At 38.9% G+C, this 23,839-nt stretch overlaps 1 protein-coding gene across 1 annotated transcript in view; it reads left to right on the top strand.

The window, feature by feature from the left end:
• The first annotated feature begins 470 nt into the window (after positions 1–470).
• Positions 471–23,839, top strand: part of AGPAT5 (1-acylglycerol-3-phosphate O-acyltransferase 5) — a 54,283-nt gene continuing 30,914 nt past the window's right edge. The window contains exons 1-4 of the mRNA XM_027898231.1: positions 471–922; positions 14,816–14,885; positions 15,100–15,215; positions 20,167–20,256. Coding sequence (XP_027754032.1) covers positions 704–922; positions 14,816–14,885; positions 15,100–15,215; positions 20,167–20,256 — 495 coding nt within the window. The 5' untranslated portion in view covers positions 471–703. The remainder of the gene's footprint in view (positions 923–14,815; positions 14,886–15,099; positions 15,216–20,166; positions 20,257–23,839) is intronic.

Raw genomic sequence — 23,839 nt, 5'->3', positions numbered from 1 at the left:
TTATGGAACTGTTTTCTTCAAGCCTTCTTGTATTTTCTTGAAAAGCAGTTGGTGCATCCGGATGCTTCTGCCACCAGCTTATTGGGGGTCAGAGAGGACAGCTGCCTGCTTGTGCGAGAACGCGTCCAAACGCAGACCGGTAACGTGAAATGCCTCCTAAACCCTGAGCACCACTGTGCCTGGAACTGGCAAAGGGAGAAGTTTAGTTTTCTTAGCGCTCCACTTTGGACTCGTGGGCAGGAAGCAAACGCGGGTGCCTCGTTTGGCACGGAGCCGAGCAGCCAGGGGCCACCACCGCAGCCGCTTCTGCGCGGAGAGGGACGAGGACAGGACGAGGGGGGACACGGGGCACACGGGGAACACGGCACACCGGGAACGGGGGCACACTCCGGGACAGCTCAGCCGGGCCGGCGCCGCTCGACTCCCCCCCGCCCGGAAGCGCGGTGGCCGCGGGGCCGCCTTCCTGCGGCGCGACTCCGCCTCCGCCGGGCAAGATGGTGGCGGCGCGGGCAGAGCCTTGAGCCGGTGCCGCTCCCGCCGCTCTCTCTCTCTTCGTCTCTCCCGGCCGCGGTCGCCGCCACTGCTGCTTCCCGCCCTCCCGGCGGGTGTGCCCGGCCCGGCGCGGCGGGCGATGCGGCTGCGGGGCCGTGTGTGAGCGCGCCGCCCATGTGGGTGTCCCGGTGAGGCCGGGGGCAGCGGGAAGATGCTGCTGTCGCTGGTGCTGCACACCTACTCCATGCGCTACGTGCTGCCCGCCGCCGTCATGATGGGCACGGCGCCCACCTACGTGCTGGCCTGGGGCGCCTGGCGCCTGCTCTCCGCCGTGCTGCCCGCTCGCTTCTACCGCGAAGTGGACGACCGGCTGTACACCATCTACCAGAGCATGGTGCTCTTCTTCTTCGAGAACTACACGGGCGTGCAGGTGAGCCGGGCGGGGCAGGGCAGGGCAGGGCAGGGCAGGGGGCTCCGGCGGCCCGGGGAGCGGCCGTGGGTCGGCGGTGCCGCTCTCGGGTCGTGCGGAGTCCGCGGGCAGGTGCGGCCCCGGCCTGTGCCTGGTCCGCAGAGGATCCGCCTCGTTCCGCAGCCGTCGCTGCTCCGCTGGTGATGCTTTTCACGGAGTGTTGGTGTTGTGTTCGTTTTGCAGGTCGGGAAAACGGAAGAGATGCGACACCGGTCGTGCTCTGTCAGCACTTGAGTGGCAGCCACCTTTGCACACTTGAAGCCCCGTGGCCTGTGTTGCACATCTGTAGTATTAAATTGGCAGCAGATGAGAAAGCTGTCGCTGTAATTGTACATAAAACACGTACAACTTTTTAATAAATAGATTACTTAACCTCTAAATTATTACAGGTTTTCAGTTTTTGTGCAGTCTACCTCATGTCAGTCTTTGGCCCTTAAATTTTGGATCAGCCATGGATTGTGATTATTCAGGATCTCAGTTCCAGGTGAATAAGTTGCAATTAGAGGCCTTTCTTGTGTGACCAGAGGGATATTTGCATTTAAGTAATAATACCTCACAAAGTGCTCAGTGTTGGAGAGGTTACGTATTTGTCTGTAATTTGAAAAGTAAGCAAGGAGACTTTTAATTCTGCATGTAAAAAATAGTTACAAAAATGACAGGTGCTTCTTGCACCTAAACCTGACTTTCAAAATGTTTTGAATATGCAGAAGTCTGTTTGAAGTTACTGTCGTCTTTAGGTGCTTGAGAGTAAAGAGTAGCAATACATATTGACAGGTGACAGAGCTTGTACAAAGAAGGCCTTCTTCATGTTTACAGCTAAGGCATTTTTCCACTTCCTAATGAAGCATTTGTTTCAGAGTCAGGCTAGATCTTCCCTAATTTCCACCATTGAGTGCAGTTGTAGGGCTTCCTTCATACTGACTGATGGAAACCCCAACTGAAGATCAGGAGTTGCACAGTTTGACATAAGGGTAAATAGAACAGATACAAACCTGAAGTGAGATCTTCCTTTAGTGGTAGTTTTTGATTCAGCTTGTAACTCACGTGACTTCACCCTTACACTGTGTCCAGCTTAGCTAACTTGAGTTGTGCTTTAAATATCTGAGTTGCTCTTTTTTAAAAAAAAAAAGAAGAAAAAGGACAAGAGGGAGTAGTAGCACACAGATTAAGTACTTACCATTTTATCTGCCTTCTGTAGTGTCTTTAGTGCAGATACCTTGATGTGTAGTATTACACCTTGATCATTAGGTGCTGAAAGTAGCAGTATAGTAGTTCAACCAGTTCTAAGAATGAGAGCCAAAAATCAGTATATAAATTGTAATGGAAAAACTGCTCAAGTTTCCTATGATTGGTGTGCAGAGAGTAGCAAACACTTTGAATTTTTTATAAGAACTTTTATCCAAAAAATGCCCGTGGCATAGAGGTAAAGAAAGGAAAATGGTAATCGAAAGAAACAAAAAGGCATTCATAATCTGTTGACCTCTGTTTTATTGCATTGATAAATGTCATACACACAAAAATGGTGGGAGACAGTACAGATGATCAATTAGGACAATATTAAAATAGAGATGCTTTGTCACAGTAAGCAACAGATGACGCTAAGAGATGGTGGAAGAAGAGACATGTCAAAAGTAAAATAGTAAATGAGACTGGGGGGTAAATAAAAACTTGGAAAGTACGTGCATGCGTAGGGAGGTAAGAGGTATAACCCTTACAATTTATGTATCATTTAACTGGAAGATCCCCCCCCTCTTTGTTTGAGGAGGAGAAACAGTGTCCTTTCAGACTTACTCTTGGAACCCTGTACTTAACCCTGTGCTTAACTTGAAACTCACAGTGGAAAGTTAACCATGTGCCTGAGTGTTTGAGATTGGGATGGTAACCTGAGAGGTGCTGTGGGTTAGCTGTTATAAGGCATGTAATTATATGCAGAAGTGTAGCATCATTAAACTTAATTCCAGTAAACTAACAAGAATAGTGGCTTCATATAGGCAGTTGTAGGGCTTTACCAGCCCTATACCATAATAGCCATGGGAGGGAGGAAATTCCATGTCTCTTTCAGGTTTATTAGATTATTCAATAGATTGAAGTGTTTGGGGGATATTTTTTTTTTTGTAACTGGATGGAAGGCCAACAACCTCCTCCATCAGAATACTGGAACTTGCTGTGAAGTCTCACTGAGGTCGTTAGGTTTCTACAGATGATTAAATGACTTTTTGTTGGCGTCTTATTGTACATAAGAAGTCTTTATTTATGTACTGTTTGGCATCCTTTGTTTTTTCACTCAGAGTACTTGTGGCTTTTCAACACAAAACACTCTTAAGGTAGTTGTGGATATTTGAGTTGTCTGATCAGACAGTAATGTGAGTGGGCTGTTAATAGACTAACATTGGTTTGGGTCATAAACATGGATTATTTTTTTGACTAAATGAAATACTACTGTATCATGATATTTACTTTCTGTGTATTTGTCAGGAGGTGAGGTTTCTGTCTGTCATCTGCTGTTAGTCCATCAAATATCTAAATCTGTCTCCCCCTCACGACTGTATGCATAAGTGTATTTTTCTTCTTTTTTTTTTTATTATTCTTGACTTGGATGATTTTTAGCCAGGTTTGTTAAAAGAAAACTCTAGTTCATTCTAGGAAGGGTTTTTGTCTCTATAGCAATATCTCTTCTGTTGGGAAATGTAACTAAATAAGGTGATAACCTGATCTGCACAACAGAAAATTTTGAGATTTCTCTTTATTTCTCCCTTTCTTTTAAGTATTTCACTTGAGTTCTAAAATAATTGCAGATCTATAGTTGCTGTGAGTCCTGAGTACTTATGTTCTAGAGAGTGGCTCCTAATATAACTGTACGAGTTTCTTACTTGCTCATACTGTAAATATTTTCCCTTTTGGGTTAGACACATTTTTTTTCCACCAAAACAATTTGTTTTACAAAGCCTGAGAGAACTCAAGCTAAGTTGGCATCACTTTAGGTTTTCCAATAATGTTAGAATTCATTAATGATTTGCCAAAAATAGTCCTTTTTGCTGACAATTATGCCAGAGTTGGCTGTAGAAGATTGAAGAACCAGTTTTTGGAGTACAAAAAGCAACCAGAGCATCCTAATGCTGTGAGGTAAATTGGACAAAGCCAGTATGACTATAAAGTGAAATCCTATAATGCTGTGTAAACTTGTCAGTGCAATTACAGTTTGGCAGGTTTCTGTGAATTTTATTAAGGAGCTATAAATATATGAAATTAATTCATATGTGGCATTGTGACAGTGCTCTTTAATAATCTCTAAAGTTATAAACTCATAGGTATGAAAATGTGTAAATGCTGTCTGTTGGAAAGTGGCATAGAGAGAACGGCCCTGCTTTGACCCTATGTTGGTTTTGATGCAAGTGCAGTTGTATTTTCCCACTTGTCCTGCTGTGAGCTGCAGGTACCCTACAGTGCTGTTTTCTAGGACGAATATATACATAATGCTGGAACACTATGTAAAGTGAATCAAGTGTTCTGTAGAGAGAGTCTCAGAGAGTAAAGGATGTTAATTTTATCAGTGATGAGCCAAGGCAGTAACTGGTATGAACAGGTGCTATTCACGCACTTTGGAGGACTTGCATTTGTTGGTGATAATAGTTGATTTGGCCTCAAGTTTTTAAATCATCAAGTAGCTGATGAACTGTGGTGATGTTACTGCTTTTGTCTTTACTGTGGTAGGGAAGTCTGATCTTTTACATTTTGTACAGGCAATAAACAGTTGAATCTTACCCTAGAATGTGAAAACTAGAGTGGCTGCAAATATGCCTGTGATTAGGGTGTTTGAAGAGCTGAAAGGGCTAGTGATTTATTATGCAGAATGCTCTCATCTCTCTCTGACCCTTAGCATCTTATCCCAGTTGCTGTCAGGGTGATGAAATTAATGTCTATTGTGTTTGTGCACATGTTTCAGATCAGATGAGGACTAAATGTTCTTTAACTTTTTTTGTTGTAATTGTTTTTGATATATTGTATGGAATGCCAGTGAAGAAATAATAAATCATCACTCAGAGAGTTTCCTAAAGGATCATTTTCTTCTGAAAGGTTTTGGCAATTGAATGAAATCCATAATTGAATTAATGCACATGGATTTTGTTCAGTACTTGTGTTAGCTGTTGTTCCCTACCCCCACTTCCTGATGAATAGAATTTTTTGGAATTAGTGTTTTCATTAAAGACATTTTGAAACTGTGTTTTTCATTGTCATTATGGGACTCTGGAAGGGCTGTGAGAATCAAATGCTACCTCAATGTTTTTTTAGCAGAGCAGTGGTATTTCTAACTATTATTTTATAAAATACAAGAGATCCCTGATAGACGACGCAGTGTGCTTCCTGGTTTAATATTGAAGCTGTGTCTCAACGAGGTTGAAAATTACTTAGGGTTCGAGCAAACTAAAACTTTGTGGAGATGTTGTGCTGCTAAACTCTTGACGATGCTTTCCAGTGGAGTAGAGCCTGGGTTTTTTTCTTGTGTCTTGGCTTCCTAGGAAATCTCTAAGGATAGCTTGGTGTCTGAGACTGGGATAGATGCTTAGTCTTCCAGCTATTGGCCAAATGGCAGTGGATGTGAGTGTGTGTGCCCATCTCTATTCCCAGGACAGCAACCTTCTCAGACAAGATTACTTATTCCCTGCTTTTCCTTTTGAAGCTGTTCATCCGTCCAGCAGGTAATTCGTGAGGGTTTAAGGTGGAGATGAGAAGGCAAGAGGCAATGCAAGTCTAGTGGCGAAGTGGCAGCATAGTATAGGGAAGTGCTTTTGGTTACTGTTGGTGAGGTGGTTTTTTATGTCTTAGTAAACTGGTTCTTCCCTCTCCATGATAGCAGAGGCATCATAACCAGGTTTCATCATGGCAGGGTGAAGGTTTGCCTTTGAACTGCTTTCTGTCAGTAGATGTGAGTGACAGGGTCTGACTCCTCTTGAGATGAGGACCCACTTCCTAGGCAAATGCCGTAACTGGAAAATCCAAAGTAAACATCGCTTTTCACCCTTCTTCAATTGTGTTTGGAAAGAAAGTGTTGGCGATTGCATTTTGGCACGAGCCTGGGTTTACGAACCTGTGCTTGAGTTCCCCTGAGCCCTCTTCCCTCTGTGGCAGCTCAGGAGCGGGAGGGTACTGGGGCGATGTGGGAGCTGAGCAGGAGGGCAGAGAGCTGCAGTCAAGGCAAACCTCCGAGCTCAGGTGGGAGCTGAACAGCCTCCCAGGGCCTGAGCTTTATTAGGTCATGTAACTTACAGCAGTGACCCCAATTAGCACCTGCTCATCTTGCTGCTTTGTGAAACAATGTTAGCTGTTGTGGGGCACTTGGAGAGGTTGCATGTGATGGTAGAAATAATGAAGCAAAGGTCTTGGGAGAGCAGTAGAAATTTGGGGATTGGTGAAGTGCAAAATTTGAAAAGTGTAGTGAGGTGTATCATGTTTGTGTGGTAAACTTTTGAAAGAAGCCCAGTGAAATTTTTCTGCTCTGAGACTGGCTCCATTTAAAGGGTTTACCCTGTCATATTTCATTAGAGATTTCAGTGCACAGCTGTCTCCAGGCATATATGTATTTTATAGTATACAACAAAGTCCTGTGTGTTATTAAAGCAGAAATTAAATGATACCTGCTAAGCCTGAAGGATGCTACTTTCAAATTGAGATGTATGCCTAATTTTAGACTTTACATTCGGCTGTGGTATAAGGCAGCAAAACCAGATACATTAGATATATAAGCTTTGTGCTCTTTCTGTTTTAGATATTGCAAACCAGGTACTTGCATATATCTTAATTTTTATTCTGTCTGCCTTTGGCTGTAGTTCTGAGGGTGAAAATTATGTCCTTCATGACTCTGGTTCAGTGAGATACCAGCTATGGTTCTGGTGTGCTGCAGATTTGGCTTTGGGACAATCTGGAAAGAATTTAGTATGGGGAGATTACATTCAGTGCTGATCCTGATCATCCTCCATTTCCTGCCTGATATATGAAAAATAAAATAAATAAATTAAAACTGAGGTCTGTTAGCAGTTTTTAGAAATCCAGTGTCAGCTACCTGAACCAATATTGTTGTTTGTGTTCATAAATTAGGAGCTTTGTGTGAAGATTTGACTAGCATATATTTTCTAATTGAGAAGTCACAGCTGAATCTGAATTTTATATCAGTCTTATCTATTGCAGTCTGCAATTTAAAAGATGTGTGTTTACGTTTTTAGGTTAACTACATGAATATATGAAAATATTAAAATATATGTGTCAGGTAGGAAAAGCTAAGGAGTCAAAGGGCAAGTCTGAATGCACTTATAAATTCTGATTTCTTTGGCCAGTAAGTTTTGCAATCTCATGGTTTGATTTTAGAATTTTCTGTTTAAATATTTTAATTTTAGTATCTTAAGATTTTTTTGTATATTAAGTTTTTAATATCTGTTCTAAATTTGCATAATTTGTTACACATGAAAATAATTGGTTTTATCACCTTTTTTTAATGTTTTTTTTTTAACCTGCATGAGTTTTGGACACTTTTCTCTTTTTGCATTTTACTGTGTTTTGGTAGATACTGTGCTAGGGAGTTTTACAGTGATCTTCTATGCCCTTTCTTTCTGCTTATGTAATACGTTCAGGTACTTTATGTAAGGATGGTTGTTAATTGAGACTTTTTTTTCCTAGTACTCTACTATTGGACACTGTTCTTGCTAAGAGAAGATTCTATTCATAGTTAAACTTCTGAATGCAGTTATTTCAAACTTTTTACTTTCAGCATACAGGGTATCCTTTTTTGGTCTGTTTTAGTTGTGTTAGGTAAAGCAGAGATTTTGACATTACAATTATGAGGAAGCATATATTTTCAGGGGAAAAATACTCTTTAATCTATCTTTTGTCTGTTTGAATTTATTCTATGAAGGGATTTGCTATAAAAAAATTGGGGAAATAATTTTCTTTTGTTCTTTTCATTTCTGTCACATATTACTTGTCATCTTCCCTGTTACAACTAGATCCTCTATGTGGGAGTAGGAAATCATAGCCATTTATGCTTGTTTGATTTTTAAGTGTAAAATTAGCTACACAAGATTTGGTCAAATCTGTATTTTAACACATAATGCAAATTAATTTTTTTTTCCATCTAGTTACTTTGAACTGTATTGTGGTAGTTGCAATAATTTTTCCTGCGGAACCTATGGATTGACTTGAAAAGTCATTCCATTTTCTAAGGCTGCTTGGGAATCTGAGGGCATGCATTTTTCTTTTTGAGTAAGCAAACATAGTGCACAGTCCTGAGCAAGCTGCAGGTGAACTGACTCATTCACGCACTGTGGTGGTGAGCAGATTAGTGTAATTCTCATCTGGTGATTTTTTTTGGCTGATTCATTTTACTGTGTCCAGTTCTGGAGCTGGAGTTGTTGCAGCTAGCTCAGATACCTCCTGGCATGTTCTCTTTTGCTGTGTAGTGATTCCTTTGCCTCACTGTGAAAGTCTGTAGTGCCTAAATTCCAAATACTTAGTGAAAATGGTGTGTGGAGAAGCTTTCAAAAATCTTATTCCATGATCATAAGCAGAGAACATAGAGGTTTCTTAATCATCCCCTTTCCCGTTCCCGTCAACTTATTGACAGCTTCGCACCAGTTCAGTCTGTGCTTTATAAAAACACTTGTACGAGTATTTCAAGTAAAGATACAACTCCTCCTCCTTGGAGTCCTAGATATTCAGAAGCAAAGTTCCTGTTATAAAGAGTTCTGGCTAGAGAAAACACTGCAAACTGTCACAAGGTTTCCTGCTTCTGGCTGATGTGTGATGCACAAGGGTTATTTACAGAGTGAGCTCCATGTACCAATGTAGTGAAGCTGCTCTTTGGGCTAAATGGACAGGATAGAACATGACCATTTTGTATTTCCCACTACAGAGAAGTAATAAAGTAAACAATAGTCACATTAAGTGTGGGTTGCTTTTGCCTTTCTTTTAATGAAATTACAAAAATATGTGGGAAGAAGTCTTCGGAGGTGCCAAAGACTTATAAAAGAGACTTTCTTCTGTTGGAACAGGTGGGATACTTCCTTCCACTCTTGTGCTGGAAGGCATGTTTGGGTTTTGTGTGATACCAAGATGCCAGATGTTCAGAAAAACACTCCTGTTGAACTCTCGACATACAAATAATCTCCTTTCACATGTGCTATATATGTCTGAAATATGGACAGTTATTGTTAAAAAAACAAAACAAAACATAATTAGTTGTGATTTACTATAAAAATTATTTAGATGCTCTAATTTTGACTTTCCCAAGTGATCATTGATTGTAGTTGGGGTCTGTGCCATAGAACTGCATTGTAATCAAAAGCAAGTCCTTTAGAGAAATGATCAATAAATTATTTGGGTGCTGAAAATAGGTTTTATTCAGAATTTAGATGCCAAGATCCTAAAGTTATGTTCTTGGTAAGTCTTGCTTTTTTTTTCTGTTAGCAAGACTAGAACATCTAAGTTATACAGACACCTTTTTAAATATTTTTTAAGGGGGTCCATTATCTTTAATTCAGCTCAAAAACTGTAAAGCCTTTGCAGTCAGCATCAGAACTAGATGACTTCTATACATGGAGTTAGGTACACTGAATGAAATGTAATGTTTATAAAAATTTGTCAATTTAGTCCATGAGACTAAAAGCTAGTATGAAAGCAAAAGTGTACAGACTTCATATTTAACATCATGATTCATTGCTGCATAATCCATATAGGTTTTCTTATAAAAAGGAAATAGAATGGCAATAAGTGTATTTTCTGAAGTTTTGTGCTCTCTGGTTCAGTCAAATGAAAGACGTATTTTTAAAAAAATTGCATTACATTATACATAGGAATCCTTTTAATATTTCCCAGAGCTTGGTCTCTTAGCAATGGTTTTCTTCACTGAACCTCAGTAAAATACATAGCTGCAGAATGTTTGAGTGAACCTTAATGTAATGAAATGGATCACATGATGATTTTATGGTTTGCTGCTGAGCCTGAGCAAGGCTTCTAGAAGCTAAAAGGACTTGTGTCATCAGGCAGGTTTTTGGTCTAAGAGAATTAGTCTAAGAGACTTAAAGAACTTTGCTCAAGATGCCTGCAGAGGTCAGCTTGCTTGGGCTATGTGCCGACTTCAGAAGCTGTTGCCCGGTGGTTGTTTTGTTGGTTGGTTGATGCAAGCTCCACCCCTTCACCACAAAATTGTATCCAGAGTTTGTAACAAACATGAGACAGACGCCCTAGGATACTATGTATTTTAATAAACACTTTGTAGTAGTGCCCAGCTAACAAGAATGCTCTTGTCCCAAAGAGCACACAGTCCTAATTATTAATTGGGAAGAAATAGTGATATGCAGAGAAGTGCATCTTGTGAGGGTAGTACAGCTGAGTATATGGAGTCTGTATGGTTGTTTTTAACTATTGATGTTATGAATGTTCTGTTTCTCCTCTTTTCTTCCAGAAGAGGGAAGGAATGTTCTCCCTGTTATCCTACAACTTTTATCCTTTTTTCCAGTTGCTATTGCCTGTGCTTGAAACTGATGTTTTTCCTGATTGTAATGGTCCACCTTCTCGAAGTACTCCAGTGCACATCAGTCTTGTGGAAGCAACAACACAGGGAGCATCATTCTGCAATTCACACCTAATTTCTTTGAATAGAGAAGGGAGGAGGGTTAAGAAGCCTGAGAAACCAAGAGTGAGTGTGCTGGTAGATGTGACAGGACATCAGATGAGATGGCCCAAGTTTTTACCAGCAATAACCAGTTGGTTGCCTTACTACTACAGAAGCAGAAGTGCTAGATCTGCTTGCAGATCAACTTCTAACTGCTCCCATTATCAGCCACATCCAATTATAATATTAAGGTAATCATCTTAGGGTTTGGCAAGCAGGTCTTCATATAGTGTGATTACTTTTACCTCTTGAGTTATTTTTGTCGTGGCACTATTTACTGAGCTGATATAGCTAGGACGTGATTAAATGATCTATTTAATTTTCTTTGGTATGTACAGATTTCATAAGCAAGAAGTAAAGCTCTAAATTAGGTGTGTCCACCTTGTTGCAGTGAAAAGCTCTGGAAATTATGAGTTATTCAGGTGTGACTGCCGTGCAGGACTGTTTTACATTGCTATGTGACCTACCACGTTAGCACAGCCATAGTTGAATATGATGCATTGGAAGAAGCAGAGGCTGGTAGGGAAGCAGAAACTGGTGTCACCAGATTACCCAGGAGCTCTCATTTGCATACCTAGATCAGCCTATCACTGAATTAGTAAATTCTGTCATCAGGAGAACTTGTAACCTCCTGCCAGTGAATCAGAGCTACATCTGGACGTGACACTCCAAGGTGTGTCTTGTGCCCACTGAGCATATGAACAGCTTGTGCTGCATTGTGGCAGACAGGACATTTAGCGGTTCTTTAGGCTGATAGGTAGAATGTATGTATGTATACTGTGACATATGAAGAAATAGGTACTTAGCTTCTGAAACTGAAAATTGTATCCCAGGCATTTCCTGCACTACTTCCCTGGTTTGCTGGCTGCAGAGGGGAAGACTACCCCCTCTTGTACTCTGCACACCCTGAGAGAAGCATTGTTCTTCTGAGGGGGGCTAGGAGTCTTTTAGCCACCGCTTTCTTCAGATTGCTTCAAAATGGGCTTGAATATAGCCTGGCACTGTGGACACTTGTTCCTGCACTGCTGTCCCTGGTAAATCACTCAAGTGCTTGCCTTGGAGCATGGTGCTGATAAAGCTAAGGTTTTGGGTTCAGTCCCCATATGGGCCATTCACTTAAGAGTTCAATCCTTGTTGGTTTCTTCTAACTCACACTGTTCTGTGATTCTCTGTGACTCCCAGATATCTTCTGCACCTTCTGAGGTGGCTGAGAAGGAGCCAGAGACTGCATGGCCTCTTCAGCAAGGAATTCTGCAAAATTAGCTGTGTAAAACAGCAGGGAGTCAGAGGTTTTCTGGACACTATGAAGAAAAGTACTATATCATTTCCTTCTGCAGCTATAATATACATTAGGTCTCTGGTTCACTGAAAGACATCAGATTGCCAGAAATTAGAGGCCTCTCCTGTAAGGACCTGCTTTTCCAGGAGCAGGTGAATTCTTCAGACATCATCTCAAAGGAAAAAGGACAACATTTCTGCAGGATTTGAAGCTCTAATTGTTACCCCATTGTTGTGTATGATGAAAATTTTCAGAAACTCAATAAAGCAAAAATGCTTGGGTCTCAGAAGGGGAGCTGCTTGGGTGCCCACAGAGTAGGTGTCTCCTGGGATTGCAGGCTGGAAGTTGCCATTCTTATCTGGTTGTAGTAACAGGCTTAAGTTTGTAGCTCAGTTCCTAGCTGAGGGTGTCTCACATGAATAGGTGTTTGCTGGCCTTTAATGAACTGTGTAAGCCTTTTCTCGAGATCAGTGAAATAGGCAGTGCTGAAGTGGATGATGCTGCAGTTAAAGTGGTCGCATCCTCTTAGGCTGAGCCATCTGAGCAAACAAAATAGAGCTTCCAGATTTTCTCATTTTTATCTTTGCTTTGAAATAAAATGTGTGGGTATTGCATGTTTAATGAGAACCCATTATAAATAGGAATTTTTTTTTTTTTTTTTAAATTCTGTACAGTGGTATTTTTCTGTGTTTTACCACGAGTAAAAGATTTCGGTCCATTACACAGAAACACATACAACTGTTATGGTAAAACATAATGTTGTACACAGAAATTGCTTACAGTAACAATAAGAAATTTTCTTTGGGATTTAAAGTGAACTGCATCCAATCTTATTGAAATAAAAAATAATACAGATTAACTGTTATATTTGGCAGGCACCATCATACATGTTTTTTTAAGGGAATGATCCTTTATATTTGTTTTTACTCATGCAATAGTCACAACTGAAGGCTTTAAATTGTGGGTCTGATTACACTGAGATCTTGACTTTGTGCATTAAAGTGGAAATATTTACAAGTTGAAGTTATAAATTGCTCATTTCAAACCCTGTTTCTTGTGTGGGGCAGCTCTTGGGATCAAGGGCAGATTTTGTTTTCCTCTTGTTCTTCTTTTTTTAATATATTTGAGAAAAGCTTGAATAGCATTCAGGACCTTATGGTTTAGTGATTTGTTGTATTGGGCCTTTTCCCTTCCTCTAAAGCAGTCTTTGCCAGAAACTGCATAGTGGAGTCTTAACTTGAAATTAAAGAAAACAGTGTTTATGGACCTCACATGTAACAGTGGTGGGAAAGTGTACTCTTGGAAAATGAGGCTTTAACTCTGTGAGAATAGCAGGATTTGTTTCAGCAGAATTTTTGCACCTGAACTGTAAGGTCAGCCTTGCGCTGAACAGTGGTACCTAGTGTCAGCAGTAAGGTTATGAATTCTGGAACTTCAATGAGAAGACTCCTCCTAGCAAAATCGTGTTTGAATTTCTTCAATACTGTTTAGAATACACGTGTCAACTGACTTGTTACAAATAATGTTCAGTTAGAATTTATTATTGCATGCCTTTTTTTGGTGGGGGGAGGGAAATTAATCCAAATAAGTAATGTGCTCTGTACTGTAAGCTTAGTGGTCTCTTGTTCATGTATTTACTGAATATCTTAGTTTGGCAATATCTGGTTTCTGCCTTGAAAACAAAATTTAATCAAGACTGCGGTTGCATTTTCAAAGAGGAAAAGCCATGAATGTAAAACTTACAGCTTTTATGAGGGTTTTTTGTTTAGTGTTAACAAAACAAGGCATTACTCATCCATTATTACAGGTTAACTAAGAGGTGGGCAGATTTTCTAGAGATGCTGGTTGAGACCATCATATGAGACTCAGCATACTAAATGATACCAATCAAGATCTGAATGTTAGTTAGATCTTCCAGATAAAATTCCAAAATTTTCCAGACCAGGGAAGTGATGATAATAAGTGGGTAAACCTTCCAAATAGCCCTTTAGGTTTTTTTGGTGAATGGAGTAATTTTGAGGTAGTGTGTATATCTGATACAGCTAACTTCTAGAAATGAGGAGTACACCCATTGGTATTGGCAGAGCAAAGGCTAAATTCTACCTAGAATGTGCTTATTGGAAAAGCTAAGTTTCATTAAATATTGAAAATGTTTATTGAAGATAATTGAAATTGATTCTTCAGTTCAGAATTAAAATTGTTTAATTCCTTTCTCATTTTCTATTAAAGGAATCAAATTAATCCATTTTAAAAGGGTGACTAGGATTCCTGCTTCAGCATCTTGCTTTGTAGTCCTGCTCCCAGAAGATTGTTTCAGTAAGAGGCCATTGCCTCTCAGAGTGAGAAACTACAAGGTTAAAGGGTGTCTTTAATATAACAAAGAAAAAATTGTAAAAAAACATTCTGGCTGGAAGCCACAGACCAATTTAAAGACACCCTCAACCTCATGCTTTTTAATTCGTTCTTGATGGTTAAAATCATGGCAAATGGTTGAGATTGATCTAACCCAGGAAAACTTAAGATAATAAAGAGTGAGTATCTGGCTGAAGCATGTCTTATTTATTGGATGTATGAAGTTAAATGATGATTTTGTACCTGGCTATTAGCTTTAGTTATACTAATGGAGGGATCTTGTGAATGAAGGTCAGATTCCATGGATCCAGTTCTAGGGCTGAGGCACAAAAACAGGATAGCTTTCTTAAGCCCTCGTTAATTAATACTTACAACTTTATTGATGAGTCAGTTGTCTGCGTGGTGGGTCTTGATGCAGTGATAGGTGATTATCTGTTGATGGTGCTAACTTGCTGACAATTTTCCTAGTAAATACCCAGTAACTGCATTGGATGTCATCGCTGCCTAATGCAATGAAAATAAATAATAAAGTAATACTACATTTTTTTTTTAATTTTTTTAGGTAATAATCTACGGGGATTTGCCAAAAAATAAAGAAAATGTAATATATTTATCAAATCATCAGTGTACAGGTTTGTATTTTTTTTTGCTTGTTTTAGCACTTGTGTAGGTTTAAAAAATATACTTGTCTCTTTACCATGTCTCTTTCCAGCCTTGCCCTAATGAGCAAGAACTTCTAATTCAGAAACCTTTAATGACATTTACACGTACAACATGTGCTTTGTGTTTCATCGGTAGCAGCTGAGAACTAATTTAACTGAGTATTTTGGGCTTTTGTCTTTGCAGTTGACTGGATTATTGCAGACATGCTGGCAATTAGGCAGAATGCTCTTGGGCATGTCCGGTATGTCCTGAAAGATGGCTTAAAATGGCTTCCGCTCTACGGGTGGTATTTTTCACAGGTAAGCCTGTTCACCTTTTCCTTGCTGTTTGTGGGTCAAATATGTAAGGTGTACTTTCCCTCTGTTTGCCATGTATGCTGGGAAGATGTAGTTCTGAGCTGGCATTCATTTATTTGCACATGAAAATAGCTGGTTTCACTCAGTGTAGTTAGATGTGTATCTTAAGTTGAGAGACAGTTATTAAAGACTCAGTAAATGAATACTTTTTATGGATGGTGTTCATTAGTAGAATTAAAACTGTCTCTTAGAAATTTCAAAATTTTCTAGATCTTTGTTCTTTTAACAATCCAAAACTCCACTTAGCACTAGGTGTAAGCAAACTTTTTTTTTCTGTGTATCGTGCTACAAAATGGGAGTAAATTGGCATTTCTGTGATGTACTTATTTATTTTTCAGTTGTTTGGTTTTAGCACAATATAATAGAGAAAAATTGGATCTTAGTGGAGGAAAGGCAGCCCTGTGAAAGTGTTGATGGTTTTGCTTTGGACTTTAATTAAGCAAAAGCCTGAGTCTAACAATAATCCTATTACTACATTTTTCTTTCTCCTCTTTCTGCATAATGTTCTTCTTGTCCCTTTTAGTTTGAGATCTCAACCTGATGTGACTCAGAAGTACACAATTACTGAGAAACAGTGGGCCATGGTCACTGTACAGCCAACATACTAAGTAGATGTGATCTTCACTCTAAAATGGTGGAGGGCAGTGTAGACGACTTATCTCCCTAAAATTCTCTGAATTTGTCATGTCTTTTCTTTGCTTTTTCTGAAAGCAGGACTGTTTTTATATACAAAAAATAAAATGTAGAGGAGAATGTTTTTGAAAGTACTGGTTTGCTTGTTTTTTTGTTTTTTTTTCTAGGTGATCAGAAATGGCTTTACAGTACTTATCTCAGGATTTAGATGGGTGCTTAGTTGTTAAAATAGAAATAGATAGATTTGTGGATAACTGTTACAAAGTGCTTGTTCAATAAGATTTTTCTCCTTTGTCTTTTCTATGTTCGTACGTGTTTGTTGAACATGAATCTGCTTTCTGTTCCCCCACCCCACCACCTGGGCAAAGAAAAGCAAAAAAAAAAAGAAATCAAGTAGAAAAATACTTCTAATAGAATTAGACTGATTGAATTTACTGTCAGCCCAGTCTAAGAGGGTGGGGAATATTGAAAGAAATACTGTACTGAGTATGATTAGAACTATATATTAATTTGTAAAGCAATAAATGAAGATATGTATGTCTGAAGAGGAGAATTTACTCTTTCCCTCATCTTTGGCATCTCATTCAATATTTTCAGTGGTCAATATTTTCAACTGATGGTTGAAAATCTTTATTTTCTTATGGATGAGTGTCTTAGATAGCAAGTAGGTTATAGATCTAGGCTCTGCTAAAACTGGTATGTTTAGAGCAATACACGCTTCAGGGAAAGTAAGAAAACTGTTCTCAATTTCTTTTGTTGGTAGGTTTGCTGTACCAATCCCCTAAATAAGTTCAAACTATCAGACCCTGTCATACCTCACTAAGGGTATCCTTTGGAAGAAAATGTACTTCTCAGTTGTCTAATGCTTGTCCCCAGTCATTCTCTACATTTTTCATCCACTAAAGTGACCAGTCTGTTACATGGAAATATTTTGCTCTTTGTTCTTGCCTGTAGTCATTATGTTGATGGTGATTTAAGTCTGCTTTAATTAAAATACAGACAAGATACATATTCCATCCACTATCACTATGTGTCCAGAAATGATTTTTTTCAAGATCTTGGAAAATTACTTTTGCTATCTGGAATATCCAGTGCTCAGTTTCCTGACTGGTATATTGAGTGTTAAAAGAAGGTTCCTGTGGAAATGAATCTGAATGTAGCTTACATTTCTAATCAAAACATATATATTAAATAAAATCTATTCAGCTTTGGATTCCTCAAAAAAATAAAGCTTCTACAAGATTTAGTGAGGGGTGATTATATCTATTTATATATATATATATGTAGATATATTTAATTCAGTGACACATTTGGAAGACAGTGGTGATGCATGTGTGCTTAAATGTCTGAGACGGGATGCTGAAGGCCTGCAGTGCGAGCTAATAGGTATTTTTATTGTTTTTATCACACCAAACAGTGCAAAAACATAAAACACTTCCTGCCCTTCCTGTTGATGTTCTGTCAGTGATGTCACTTACACTCCACTAAAAGTTTCCAGAACCACATAATTACGCCATGCTCACGGAATTCATATTCCCTTCCTCAGGTAAACATCCTGTTTGGAAATAAACGTGGTCTGGATGTCCAGGAGAGCGAAATTCAGGCACAAAGGAAGTATATTTGTAAACATAATCCATTGTTGACTGAGAGAGGGGCTTTTAAAGTACAGCGGAAAAAAATTATAACCTTAAAAACAGTACTTCCAGAAATCTGTTTTGAAAAGAGTTCATATATTTGATCTCTTACTGAAAAGGAAATGCAATACAAATTGGGGAATTCAAGCTATATACAATGGCATAACTAGCATTCTTCTTTGGAGGCAGCTATCTAATAGCAAGAGAAGAAAAGAAACACTTCAATTAACCTGTTATGTTTTGGGTCTGATTTATAAGGTAGAACTTATTTCAGTGAGGCTGGGATGTAATTTTGATAAGTGTTTTTGATATCCCGCAGTTTGCCTGATTTTTTAACATAGGAAGCAAATCTCTTCTGTTGTTCAACCTCAGCTTGTGCACCCTTTTGGTTGTTACTGAATTTTAGCGACATATTTAGTTAATATGGCATCTTGCCTCTCTTCAGCTTTGTAAACCTGAGCCTTGGGGCACCTGACGCAGTGACATACTTGGGTTGTGTGCAGCAAATCCTGATCTTACACTGCATACTTCGTCTGTTCGTACGTGACTGTATGCTCGTTTACTTCAGAAGTACAGATCTGCTTCTGAGCATTAAGAAATCTGAGGTGGGATACCAGATGAGTCTTTGGTGTTATGGTGTCCCTGAGCAAACTGTACAATAGTAACTTCACTTCTCCCAGTTAACAAATTAATCAAGGAAAAGTTGGTTCAGTATGTTTCCGTTTTACTGCAGCTGGTTAGTAATTTTATAAGGGAGGACCTTGGTTTCAGCCTTCTCCCATTTATCAAAGCTTCACCTAGCTGAGCTTACACAGAATGATGACTTACCAATTACATGGAAGTCTTGTGTAGTAGATGCATTATTTCTGATACCAAACTGAGTTTACCACTCCTGAAAGGGGTGGTTGTGGCAAGTGTCAGAATACAACTGTACTTAAGTCTACTTAAGAATTCTTCTTCCCTTTATTAGTGTCAGATCTTAAAAATGGTCTTATAAGTGGAGTGTGGAGATAACATATGGCTCTCTGTTTACTACCCAGCTTTGGAACATAATTCTCTTCGTGCCGTTATCTGTCTAAACTGTTAATACTGCTTATGGGGTGGTCCCAATACTGTGCTCTTGCCTGCTAAAGGCCAAACCTAGTGGCCTGGGGAATTCTGTTTATGGTTTTGATTCCCTGGCAGTCACAGCAACCCAACTGAGTGCTAGAGCAGTTGGCAGAGAACCACAGACAATAATTTTAAGACAGACTATTTAATATGGAGTTAATGCACCACTGACTTTTGTGTTCCTTTTCACTGCAGCTTTTGGAAAACAACTTAAAAGCCACCTCAAATACCACTAGCTAAGCAGCAACATGGCCATCTCTCCATGCCATGAAAAGCAAAGGGTGAAAGCAGTTTGCATGATCTCTTCCTAACCCTTCAAACTTTATTCCTGGCCATGCCATGTCATTCCACTTCCACACACAGCCCACCACCCCTGTTTCTACAATGTGTACTGTATCTTTTCCTGAGATCAGATATTTAAATGAGATTCAGCTCTTAGTAGTTTTAATCTTAGTGTCACCTTCCTGTTAAGAGCACGTGAAACCATAAATGGACAGAAGCTGTCTGACAGAACCTAATACTAATAGTCAGGGTGGACAGAAAAGAATATTACGAAGTTATGGAGTCCATTAGGAAACCCATGACAACAAGATGCCTTCCAACTGAAATTCTGTTATTTGGAAGCTAATTTTGTTTTTCCAGATTTTGTTGTATCAGTAGTTCATATTGACACGTTTGTTTGCATCCTCTTACTCCATAGATAAAACAAAGTGGTGGAAGTGGGGGGAAAAAAAAAAAAGTACATTTCTCTTCATGTGTACTTTGCCATAGTCCTGCTACTGAAGATTTTGTGATAAATTGTGTGCAACAAGTTATAAAGTAAATCTCTTCTTAGACATAGTCTAACTTTTTGCAATAATTTTCAGTAAAAATACTTCTATAAAATTCTTTATCTTCTACAGATTTTGGTTTACTTTATTCAGTTATCTCTGTATGTAACTTTTTATTGAAAATTTGATTCTCTAAGAAGTGCATGGAAGTGTCCAAGACCTATGCTAGTTATTTTGTGCTATTCATACAGTTTGTATGTAGAGGTATGATACTTGCATTTCCAGTATTTGCATAAGTCACTATTTAAGAGCGGGTGCATAAAATTGAAAGCATTGACCTGTAAATACTTGTATGTGAGTAACTTCATTTGTGTGATTTTCCCTTGATATACAAATTAAGCTGCATTTCAGTGTTGTCAAGGATAGATCCATGGGGTCACTTCCAGTGACATCTTCCAGTTAATTATTTAACACCTTTAAACAAGACACTTCAAATGTCTTATGAACTGGGAAGTTTTTTGTATCCAATTTTTATTTAAATGGATTTTGTGAACTAAAATACATGCAAATGTAAAATTAGTTTCAGGTGCTTTCATCCTAGGAGAAAATGTCTTGTGGGCAATTTGCAGTAATGAGTCATAAAGGTGACTTGTCATTGTTGTCTTGTTTGTTCTTCTGTCAACTATTCTACGTTAAACTACATCTAAATATTTAATGCTTTTCTTTTTTTTTCTCTCTCTCTGATAGCATGGAGGAGTCTATGTAAAAAGAAGTGCCAAATTCAATGAGAAAGAAATGAGAGAGAAGTTGCGGGCCCAGATGAAAGCTGAGACTCCAGTAAGCTTATACCTTCCTTCTCATTTCTTTGACTTTTTTAATGGCAAAGGCTTATTGGAGAAAAGAGCCATGCCCGATACCCACAAACTACAAGATGGTAATCATGGATTTGTTTTCTTTCTGTGTTTTTACAGTTACTTCCTGTGATTACAGTGATGCTTCTAATTAAAATTAGGAAAATTTGACTAGTCCTTTGTGAATGATAGGAACTTTGTAATCCTCTCTGTAGAGAGCAAGGGGGATCTGGATTAGAAGATGAACTGTAGCACCTTCCTTGAGAAACCACTAAGAGAAAAGAGAAACAGTCTGTTTCAAAAGAGAAACAGTCTGTTTCAAAAGATAACATTTTGACTACTGGGTGCTTGTCAGAGACTGATATTCTTGACTTCTGAAAATCAAGAACCATTCTTACCAAATGTTAATTAATCATCACGATGGTCAATCATTTTTAATGGCAGTGACATCTTAAGAACTGAATAACTTTGTCTGCTATGCCTGGAGGAGGAAAAAAAATTACCAAAACAAACTCTTGATAATTTTCTATTTGAAGAATGATTGTTACTGCCAAGTGACTTTTCTCATGACTCCCTGTATGGTTTGTGGCTCAGTGGTTAGAATCACTGTGCTTTGCTTCCATTACTTGATGTGTATTAAAAGTTTTCTGCCTTTTTGGCAAAGCTTAAGAAAACCAACTAAGCAAGCCTTGATACAGAACAGTTACCCTTTCATTTTATTTAAAAATGTGATTAGGAATTAGACTGCTCATATTGTCAAGCCTTATAAAAGGTGAGGCTTGGGTAGAAGGAGTGCATGGGTTGTTTTGACATTTGTAATAGTCTTTTTTTTTTCTTCTTTGCAGATAGAGAGTTTCTGTTTGTGCATGTGTCTGTGCTGAAAAAACAAACTGGCCTTATGCTTACTGAGAGGCTTAAATGAGTAAAGTTGGTGGTGTTGGAAATGGGCCCAGAACCTGGATGTGTGTCCCAGGCAGTTGTTGCCATTTTCCTCATACTATCTAGGGTTGCTGCAGACATTCATTCCATTTAAAATCTCTCAGTCAAACCATATAGGAAATTACAAGTTTTACAAAACCAAAGCTGTCAAAAGCCTATTTACTGAGGCAAATATTTGCATCTGCTGGGGTAAAAAGCACAGGCCATTGAGTTGTTGTTTGAGGGAACACTAAATTTTCTATAGTCCACTTTGTCTGCGAATTTAAATGTAGATGCTATTAAATGGCCTTTAACATGCAGTTACTACTCTGAGAAGGACATGATAACTTTTGTCCTTACATCATTATTCATGAAGATACTTTGGAGTTCTGCAACTTAGCATGACATTCATGGGCAACCATATTGCTTTCAAAATAAAAGACATTTTGATCAGTAAAGCAAGTATGCCCTAAACTCATCAGCTTCATACAAAAATAACTGATCTACTACTCTGGAATTTTTATGCACTGTGTGCTATAGCTCAGGGTGATCTTTTCCTCAGTTTTGAGGGCAGCTGGTGAAGCTTGGTCATTCTGTGTGTACGTGGTAGTGTTCTTTCTTTACTGTAGTGTTGGAGAAGAGCTGGCCTTTCAGCTGCTAAGGAAAGATTTATATACCAATAGATTAGGGATGGACAGGAATCTGTGTTAAGGGTCATGTTGTTGTTCACAGTTTCTCTGCACATACAATTAAACAAAAGAATCCAGATGATTAATGTTCAGTCTGGAGTCATCCCTATTCCCATTAAGAAATTGAAGACATATAGGAAGACAGAACCAGTTTTCTGTTCTATTCAGTGTAGCAAGATCTTTACTGTTTCACTGTGGATGTTTTTGTTTTGTTCTGGTTTTTTTTTTTTTTTTTTTTTTATTACAAGTAAATTGGAGTTAAAACTGACAGGAAAAGTAAGGCTGTCTCTTGGCCTCTTACATTCAAAGTAGAACTGGATTAGTGATCCGGTAAGCCTCCTTTTATGCAGTAACAGTGGGACTGCGTGATGTTCCTTGCCCACCTTCTCTTATGACTTCCACCTTCCTACGTTCAACAGCCCCATTTCCTCCAGTTTGCAGCTGGTCCACCCTTCTTCCCAGATGCAGTGCAGCAATATCAGACACACGCAAAACTTTGATGTTAGACTGAAACACTATTGCACCTGTGTTTTCTTAGTGGGAATCTTGAACTAATAATTTTTTTTATTCTGGCAATTAGTTCACTTTCCAAACTGTTGTTGAATTATACACCTAAATGGTGCATTATTGGACCTTTTCTTGGTAAAATTTACTTGAAACGCTGTGATTTTGTTTAAAATTCCAAGAAGTCTGACTGATTGCTAACAAATTGCAATCTTATGTCTTGTTATGAGAACAGAAACAGTCACACTGTTTAAAGAGCACTTCTGTGTTAATGTTGTTTTAATGTAACTCTAAGCTGTGATAAGATGAATGCGTTTCTCAATGCAACAATATATCCCGCTCAATCTACTTGTTTTATAAAGTTAACTCTTCAGTTTGATAAATGAAAATGTAATTTATATTTATTTTTATCATGCACTGAGAGTAGGAAATCTGCATTCTGAGATGTGAGATTTAAACTAGTACAACAGTGTTTAGCTGATTACTATGTGTTTCGGTTTTGTAATTTAGTCACAGTTTTGTCATGTGAAGCAATGCCAATCAAACAATAAAAGCGTGGAGGGGACAGGTACGTTAATGCAACTGCTACAAGACTTATTGTAATTACTTTGTCATATAGTTACTAGTTTGCAAATCCCTAATAACTTATAAATCATGGATGTTCTTGCCTGCTTTCCCCACATCACCTTTTGTATGTCATTTCAATTATACCAGGTAGGCTTTCTCATACCATATCTTTTTCAGTTATTGATCTAGTGATAGTGTTTCATATCCAATTTGCCAGAAACATGCCTTCTAGGCAGTGGTCTAAACACATATGAGTCTCTCTAGCTTTCAGGATGCAATAATAGCAATAGTAAAACTAAGCAATTACATTGCTTAAGACGATTCTGAACTTTATAAATGAAAATATTTAATTGTTTTCCCTTGTCACCTGGGAAAAGCACAGTACATGGAAGATACCTTTAGTCAGTAGTTACCACTTATTGATGCTCCGTGTTATTCTACAGAATGGCAGCAGCTTTCTCCAGGACACCCTCCAAAGCCCTGTCCTTGGCCAGCTTTTCTCTTTATCACCTTTTCTTGTTGTATGTTTATGGTTGTTCTGTATTCCAGGGACTCTCATCAGTTGCTTTGGGCCACTGCTCCACCCAGCTCCTTTTGTGGCACTCTGATATATGGCAGGGACTTCTTGACTATCCTATGCCCCGTTCTGGAGGCACAGCCCCTTAGGGGCTTTTTATGTTTGGTTTTGCTTGGGAGGCCTCGACGATCCTGGGGGAATGAATAGAGTTGCTATTTGGGTGAATGCAGTTACCATCTTCCATTCATTTCATTTTGGATTGTGGCAAGTGCACTAGCATTACAGTGGGGACTCTGTAGGTAACCCCTGCCTCTTTCCTGGTTTTCCAACTCCATCAAGAATCAGCATGATTCTACTAAGTGAATCCTGGTTCA

Source organism: Empidonax traillii, unplaced genomic scaffold, assembly GCF_003031625.1.
Source record: "Empidonax traillii isolate 1590-97213 ecotype Southwest subspecies unplaced genomic scaffold, ASM303162v1 scaffold585:size537962, whole genome shotgun sequence".
Classification (NCBI taxonomy): domain Eukaryota; kingdom Metazoa; phylum Chordata; class Aves; order Passeriformes; family Tyrannidae; genus Empidonax; species Empidonax traillii.
Note: the sequence above shows the minus strand (reverse complement) of the source record. Positions and strands in the feature narration are given on the sequence as shown.